This window comes from Suncus etruscus, chromosome 1 (assembly GCF_024139225.1).
Source record: "Suncus etruscus isolate mSunEtr1 chromosome 1, mSunEtr1.pri.cur, whole genome shotgun sequence".
Taxonomy (NCBI): Eukaryota; Metazoa; Chordata; class Mammalia; order Eulipotyphla; family Soricidae; genus Suncus; species Suncus etruscus.
The window spans coordinates 12,071,891-12,080,817 of NC_064848.1; the positions used below are offsets into that span (position 1 = coordinate 12,071,891).

General features: G+C 46.5%; 1 protein-coding gene across 1 annotated transcript in view; it reads left to right on the forward strand.

The window, feature by feature from the left end:
- The window catches only part of NEO1 (neogenin 1), a 198,761-nt gene extending 190,141 nt beyond the window's left edge, over window positions 1-8,620 (forward strand). The window contains 3 exon segments of the mRNA XM_049777588.1: window positions 3,375-3,638; window positions 5,536-5,672; window positions 6,478-8,620. Coding sequence (XP_049633545.1) covers window positions 3,375-3,638; window positions 5,536-5,672; window positions 6,478-6,561 — 485 coding nt within the window. The 3' untranslated portion in view covers window positions 6,562-8,620.
- Window positions 8,621-8,927: the final 307 nt, after the last annotated feature.

Sequence of the window (8,927 nt, forward strand, 5' to 3'; positions counted from 1 at the left end):
TTTAGTCAGTAATATACATCCCCTAGTACCACATTAAAGGGCTGAAGCTTGTTTAGGGGATATTTATTAATCTCCCAAAGTTATCTATGGCCCAAACCTTTAACTGGTTTAGAGAGAGCCTCTTCAGCTTATGATGTCCTCTTGCTTTTAGGGAAAGGGGTTCTGCAGCAGTTGGGGACCATCAGCCTCATGGACTGAGCCTCAAAGGGAGCAGGTTGTGAATCCTGGCCCTGTTTCTCTGTTCTCAGGCAGAGGTTTCCTCACCAGGAAGCAGGGCTGGGAAGCAGTCACTTCCCAGCCAAGTTTGCTTCCTCTTGCACCGCACAGGGTAGGATAAGGGCTGCCAGGCTGGCTGGGAGCTCCTGCCCACCCTCATCTGAAGGTTTGGAGTCAGCAAAACATCCCCTCTGTGTAGACCCCTGTAGACAGGAAAGAAAGAGGCAGAGGTGATGATGTGCATAATGAAAGGATGGCTTGCTTTCAGGACCAGTAGGGAATAAAATAGGTGAGAGAAATAGGTCTGAAGTGTTGAAATGAAGAGATGGCTCCTACGTTGTGTTTCCCCACAGAGCAAATAGTGGCCACATGTCCCATACCTATGGGGGTTCCTCATCTTGAGAGCATTCTTATGTGAGTCTACCCAACACTTTCTGGGACGCCCTAACTTGGCCCAGGGCAGCACTTGCCATTGTTTGGCACCCTGGCCCAGGGTGATCTCTGGGTCTTGAACGGTTATGAGTCAGGACGTAGCCTCCTCACCAGAGCAGAAATCTCACTCACAGTATCTTCCTCTGGGCCCAGGGAGTCACCCCTCCCCCATCTCAACCACCTGCTGTATGGGGTCCCATTTACTCCTTTATTGGTTATTTGTGTATACTCAAAGAGCTTCCAGAATGAGAAATTGATTCCCATCCCCTTATCCCCTTTTGGGGGGGGGGGGAGATCTTTGTAATATTTATCCGCAGCATATAATTCACACAGACAGGAGGGTAAAGGGGTAAAAAGGTTGGGCGCAGAGAGTCCTTGGTCAGCCTACTACCAGCTCCAAAAAACACCTGGAGCCAGCCAGCAAACTGCCAAAAGACCCCTAAACACCTCGCTCCCAAACTATTTATTCGGCTCTCAACAACGCCCCCACCTGGAAGGTCAAGGTGGGACAACAGTCAAAGAATAATCTTATGGACATGTTTTCATATACAGCACTGCTGCACAATGCTCACACAGGCAGCCTGTTCGACATTCCTCCACCATTTCCACCATCTTTGGGGCCCTCAGAGGCATGTACAGCAGGTTTAGGTAACTGAGGCAGCCTTGGGTGGCCTCTGTGCCTGTGTAGACCTACCATCTAGCTGGAGCCTGCTTGCTTACTCTCCCCTCCCACACTTCCCTTCCCCTCACTGTCCCAAGATCTCCCTGAGTGACCATTAGCTGCAGTGAGAAGACCTTACCTGCCCCCCTTACAACGGTGAGAAGTGACCTAGACCTGATCAAGTATTCAGAGCCAGGCTTTAGGGAAGGTTGGACACGAATTCCCTCATCTCTGAAACCCAAAACCCTTAAATACACAGAACTGGTCTGTGTCCCACATGCATTGCTGCCTCAACCACAAAGGGAGGAATACAGGCAGACACTACTCACTAAAAACTCTAATGTCCCCTTTTGGAGGGGTGGGGATGGCCAAGGGCATCCTCCCACGAGCCAGGGTCCTTTCCTGGATATACCTGACCTACACCTGATGGTTTAGTTTGGAACCTGCAGCCTAGCAGGGGTCTACATCCCTGGAGACCATATACCAGGTATCAAGTTGGTGCCTCTTCTTGCAAGACACACCCCAGTTCTTTGATCTCCCTCTCCAGCCTTTATTTTCCTATGAGAGGCTGAGGTCACTAGAGGTCAGTGGGAATCATTCCCTCAGCCTACTGGTACAATCCAGTGCCCTGAGCTGGAGTCTCCCTGGCTCTCCCTGAGGCGCTATACCAGCTCGTACTTCCAGAGTCTCTGTCCTGCTGCTTCCCCTGCAGGGGGTGGGGCAGGTGGATCGGCGTGTGGACAAGGGTGTGCGTATATATTGGCTCAGAGCAGGGACTCAGGTGCCTGTCCCGTCCCTTCTGACTGTTTCAAACCCCTCTGTGTTGCCAAGAGGATAGATGTTGACACTTCCCCCATTCTTCCTGTAACCTTACCTGCTAATAAGACCTGTCCATTTCTAGGAGGGGTCTTTGGTAGGTAACAAAAAGGTTTTGCCTGAGGAGCAAGGGGGGATTAGGAGAGAGGATTTGGGAGAATGCAGCAGGAGAGATTCAGCAAGAGAGATGGCTGAAAGAAGCTAAGATGCAGGGCAAGCTGAAGATAGCATGCTTAAATAGGTTTAAGATATTAGGCTACACACATGTTGGCCAGGGCTGAATAAAGATGATATCTCCTGAAGAAGCCTGCCTGTGAGTTTCTCCCCACCGCTATCCTGAAGGTGTAGCCCGCCGGCTGGTCCTGAGCTGGAGGAGAAAGGCCTCTCATCCCTCCACCACCATCCACCACCACCCGGCCAATTCAAGGGCTTTTATTAGATAGATAGATAGATAGATAGATAGATAGATAGATAGATAGATAGATAGATAGATAGATAGATAGATAGATAGATAGATAGATAGACAGACAGACAGACAGGCAGGCAGATAGAGAGATAGATAGATAGATAGATAGATAGATAGATAGATAGATAGATAGATAGATAGATAGATAGATAGATAGATAGATAGATAGATATAGATTTCAAGGGCTTTTATTCGATAGATAGATAGATAGATAGATAGATAGATAGATAGATAGATAGATAGATAGATAGATAGATTGATAGAATGATTGGTGTAAAGCTCTCCAGCCTGGTCAGTGATTTGCAAAGAAAAGATCTTTCACTCGGTTCCCAGATAGATATAGATAGATAGATAGATAGATAGATAGATAGATAGATAGATAGATAGATAGATAGATAGATAGATAGATAGAGAATAGATAGATAAGAATAGATTGATAGAATGATTGGTGTAAAGCTCTCCAGCCTGGTCAGTGATTTGCAAAGAAAAGATCTTTCACTCGGTTCCCAGAATAGATTGATAGAATGATTGGTGTAAAGCTCTCCAGCCTGGTCAGTGATTTGCAAAGAAAAGATCTTTCACTCGGTTCCCAGAATAGATTGATAGAATGATTGGTGTAAAGCTCTCCAGCCTGGTCAGTGATTTGCAAAGAAAAGATCTTTCACTCGGTTCCCAGGACCAGCACTAGAGCCTTTTGAGCAGGGTGGAGAAAAGTCGGAATCTTGGGATGTACTCATACCTGAGGATAATAGAGACACTAACCCTTAGAATTTTCTGCTATAGAATCTGTCCGCAATACCCCCAGCACTGACACCATGCCAGCCTCCTCATCTCAGACATGCTGCACTGATCACCAGGACCCCGAAGGTGCTACAAGTTCTTCTTACCTGGCCAGCTCTCAAGAGGAAGATTCAGGCCAGAGTCTCCCCACGGCGCATGTCCGCCCTTCCCACCCGCTGAAGAGCTTTGCTGTGCCAGCCATCCCTCCCCCTGGCCCTCCTGGCTATGATCCTGCCTTGCCAAGCACACCATTACTGTCCCAGCAAGGTACGTAACCACAGTAGCATTTGGGGATGGTATGAGGGCACAACAGAATGATCCTCTCCACTGAAGAACGAGGCAGGGGAGCAGTTCCTCTTTAAGCTCATGCCGGCAGCACAGAAGCATGTCTGTCCTATTTCCTCTATGCAACAGCAAAGACTGACCTTTAGAACTTGATTTCTGAGGTAGAGCTAGGGTGGCAGAATGCAGTAGTCAGGTTACTAACAACTGCCTCCTGGAATTGACTCTGGAAGATTTTTATAGGCTAGAGTTTAGAGAAGCCAAGATAGGCAGGGCCACAGAATAAAGAAAAGAACCCCATTATTACAACTCACCACTTAGCTACATCCCTTCCATGGAAGGTTTATTTATTTATTTATTTTTAGTCTGGAGTCCATACTCAGCAGTGCTCAGGACTTATTTCCTCAGGAATCATTCCTGGCAGGTCAGGTCCTGGGATGTTGGGGATCAAACCTAGGTGAACCACATTCAAGGCAAGGGCCTTAACTCCTGTACTGTCTTTCAAGTCCCAGGACAGTATTTCTTTTACCTACTTTGATGTAACAGCAAAACTGTATAAGCTATAGTTTCTTAGTTTGATTTATAATGTGGGATAAGAAACCATATCTATGAACTCTTTGTAGTCTGTCCCTTAAAAAAAAAACAAAACAAAAAAAAAAACTGCCCCATTCTCTGAGTACATGATTAACTGAACATCACCTACCAGTCTTTTGGAAAATAACCTAAGTTCTAAAGCTCCTTAAAATCTTGGATATAGTTCATTATACAGTATCTAAAAACATCATCTACTCAAAGCCTGTGCTAGGAAATTGTTAAGCTTCTGGTAATAAGGTTTCCAAAATTGAACTTGAAATTTGGCTTTATCATTGACAGTAAATACTGTCCTTTGTTTTCCTCAAAGTACCAGACAGTACTGGGTTTATTTTCTCAAACAAGTCAGCCAAATGCTCCATCCAGAGTAATTGGTTTGTTCTTCTTCCTTTGAACTAACATTGGTGTTCTACAGTGAAAGTGACTGTTCCACTCAACTGACACCATCACAGATGCATTTTTGGGGCCACACCCAGCGGTGCTCAGGGGTTACTCCTGGCTGTCTGCTCAGAAATAGCTCCTGGCAGGCTCAGGGGACCATATAGGACACTGGGATTCGAACCAACCACCTTTGGTCCTGGATCAGCTGCTTGCAAGGCAAACGCCGCTGTGCTATCTCTCCGGGCCCCACAGATGCATTTTTTACGATAGTTATCAGACTTTAGTGCTGTTTCCCGTCTTGTCTTTTTGGAACTTTTAAAACATGTGTAATCTAGATTGAGATGTAAAACTTTTTCACTTCTCCATTAAGGACAATCTAAGGAGGGGCACTGGCTTTCTTTTTAATATAATAATAATATAATATAATATAATAAATATAATATAATATAATATAATATGCGACATTATATAATATATTGTATTATATTAATTATATTATACTATATATAGTATAATACTTTCACTTGGTGCATCATTTTAACTGTTCTAAGGCTCCAGTAGCTTTATATACACTGTCTCTTTGTCATTATCAGTGCACAGACAAAAATAAAAGTCTATTACTTAAAGACTTCTGCCTGGGATCCCATATACCTTGCAGAAGGCCTGAGGGTTCATACTTTGAGAACTGTGGGACTTGAAGATGGTTTTCATGAACCCAAGAGGATATTACCACTAAGCCCTGAGATTTCCTTCTTTCTCAGAGCCTCTACTATCTGTCCCAGCACCTTTGCAGGCAGGGTCTCTGCCCTTCATTTAGGGTGACCCTTGTCATCCTCTGGGCCTCAAGTCTTTCTCTGAGGGCTGGGGGAAGCAGACACAGACACACCTTATAGTGCCTATTCCCCTTCAGCTCTCAACCATCACCTCCATGCAGTGAAGACGGCCTCCATCGGGACACTCGGACGGAGTCGGCCCCCCATGCCAGTGGTGGTACCCAGTGCCCCTGACGTGCAGGAAACCACGAGGATGCTGGAAGACTCTGAGAGTGTGAGTTCAAGGCCACCTGCCAAGTCAGTGGTCCAGGGGCTATTGAGGGTGAGATTGGTGTGCAGGTCTGGGCTGAGCATATCCTCTGAGCTATGATCTCTATGGAGGAGGACAGGTGTACTTTCTCTTGTCTTTGGCTTTTCACCAGCTCAGCCAAGGATATTGTATTTTCTTTCTCCCTGCCTACCACCTGCCTGCCTTTTCCTTCTGTACTGTCCATCTGGTTCTCTTATTTTGTTGAACCATCCACGTATTCTCCCTAAAGGTCAGCTCCATGCTTGACCTCTTCTAAGCAGGACATTCAGAGAAAAAGGCTTTCAGCTTTCCAAACCGAAATCTCCTTGATTTTCTACCTCAGCTTGAATCTCAGTAAGGCCTTTCTAAGGTCTCCATCAGAGGAAATCATGGAACCCAGAGAGCCCAGAGTCCTGCCGACTGTGTTGACTACAGCACAGGGTGTCCACCATCATAGTATCATAGTATCCCAGAGTATCCCAGTGTGCTTGTTTTGGGGAGAAGTCATTGCAGTGTAAAGAAATGTTCTCCAGGTACTTCATGACTACAGTGACCTCTGCCCCGGGTGCCCTGGTCTTTCAGGGCCATCCTCCAACTGGCCTTCTGACTCATTGTCTGCCCCCCCCCAGCCCCTTGCACACACACACACCCTTCTTCTTCCAGCAGCACCTATTGAGTCACACTATCTCTCTCTTACACACAGACACACACACACACACACACACACACACACACACACACATCTAGCAACACCCCTCTCTCAGCCCACAACTGTGTTCTCTTATCATAGAGCTATGAACCAGATGAGCTGACCAAAGAGATGGCCCACCTGGAAGGACTCATGAAGGACCTCAATGCCATCACGACAGCATGATGCCCTTCAGCAGAAAATGACTCCAGACCTAAGTTTAGAAGTCTTGGGACTTAGCCTTGAAAGCAAGGACTTGTACAGAGTGCGAGAGGACAGCTCTGAGAGCACAGAGTGAGCAAGCAGGCCGTGTGGCTTCAGACCTGCTAACCTGCCTTCTCCCAGTCAGCCAGGAAGAAGCCTGCTGTCACCCGCAGGACTGGGCACCCCCCGGCCCAACGTTTGTGTCCCGGGAAGAGGCAAAGAAGCGCAACCTACATTTCACTTGGTGGCCAGGCTGTGTCTTCGTGCTACGACTGCATCGCCTTTATGGAGTGTAGACATTGGCATTTATGTACAATTTTATTTGTGTTCTATTTTACTTTTCAGAAGAAAAAAATGCTACCAGGACCCAGAAAGTTTGGGGTAGTGGAGTCTCTGCGGGGTGGTTGGCATTTGACCACTTGTTTGAATGGAAAGTCATTAACTGTGTGGGTTGTTCGAGGGGTGGCTTTGTTTTTTGTTTCTGTTTTTGTTTTTTAAATAAGTCATCGCATCCTTTACCAGCTGTTAATCCATCACTTTGGGGGGGGGAGGGAGGAAATATTGCATTGCTGTTTGTAAGCTTTTTTTATTATTTTTTTATTATAATTATTAAAGGCCTGACTTTATCCTCTCAGCACTGTGAGATTACAGATCTATTTGAATGAAATGTAACATGGAAAAGACTTGTTTTCTGTGCAGTTTCAGTACTGGGTGGGGGCGGGTGGGGGGTGTTGGGACTAGGAATTGGAAGGATTGCAAAGGTCCTGTGAATGTTTCCATCATTGTACTTTCTTCCAGAAGCCTGCAGAAAGTATTTTCTTCATTGTCCTTTCCGGCCTTGTCCATCTCTATTGTCATTATGCTGTAACTGGAGTTTCCTTTGAATCTAATTCAATTCTTCTGTGCATTCCAGGGATTCAAGGCTTTAACTGCCCTGATTGGTGTCTTGGTCAGATCCTGATGCAAACGTCCCGGCTTGGGGAAAGCTACTGTTTACTATCGACAGGAGTGACTAGGCAAGACAGGAATATCTGTGGCCCCCTGTCTCACCCCTGATGTCCTCAGGGTCAGGGACAAACTGAGGGGTAGGAAGGAACTTTGTTCCACATAGGCCTGTCTCCCTGCCTCTGTCTAGCCTGTCCCATCACCACCATGTGCCAGAGCTTCTTCCAAAACAAAGTCAATAGGAGTGGGGCCCGCACCAAGGAGACCCTGTTTCTTCCTAAAGAGGCTTCTCTAAGTAAAAGGAAATGGGATGGTGTGGAGGGACCCTTCCCTGGACACTGCCCAGATTCCCACAGGGTGCAGCTTTCTGAGGCATGTGACAAGGCCTTTGCCTCTACAAAGAATCCTGACTGCCTTCCTAAGGCAAAGAGCTGAGGAGATGGCTTTTTCCAGAAGGTGATTATAGAACTGGGCCTCAGCCATCACCACCTCTCCACACACACACATCCACAGAAGAGACTGTAGAAGGCAAACTCAGCCCTGCATCCAAGAAAGGCAGCTGCCAAAACTCCCAGTGGCACACCACCTGCCCCGGCCCTGTGGGGGCCCCAGAGGCTCGTGGCAGGCCGCTTGCCTTTTGTACATGAATCATTTTGCCTATGTTGGCATGCCCATACTTGTTTTTCTAGAAAATAAACTCTTCGTATTTATTATTTGGGGCAATGAAAAGTGCAATGCTAACCATCACAGAGGACAATGCAGGCAGGATTCTGAACATCAGAGCACTAGCCCTCACCTCTTTGGAGAGCACCATGGACACAGAGCTAGGTTCCCCAGAAACTTACCTTCCCAGAGAGGTGCATTTGGTGTCCGGACATTCCCTCCCATGACCCCTGACTCTGACCTCAGGCACTTGGAAACTGCCACAGAACTGGGACGGGGGTGGGGGGCTATTTTTAATAAAATTACTGTGCGCAAAGTTGGGATTTTTTTTTAATGAAAAAAAATTATTCTGTATTGCACCTTTTCACACTTGAATACATTTTCTTACATTTTTCCTGTGAGTTTTGAAATAAAACCATCGTGTGTCCTGTGATGTTCTGGTTGAGCCGTTGCTGGTGGCTTCCTGTTGGAGTGTGGGACAAAATGTCTGTTGCCTGCTGGAGGGAGGCCTGAGGGGGTCCAGAGGGCTGTGGGTGGGCTGGTTTCTGTATACACTTGTTTGGCCTTTTCTGTAGTTGATGCTGTAAACTCTATGGCTTTTTAAAAAAAGTTCATGTTTTTATTTAGTATTGGAAATCCAATACACTTTTTTAATTCAATCAAACATGGTCTGCTCAGTTTTCTTCCTTAACCAAGCAGAAGGTTGGGGTGACCCTGCTCCTCAGCTGAAAGGCTTAGGG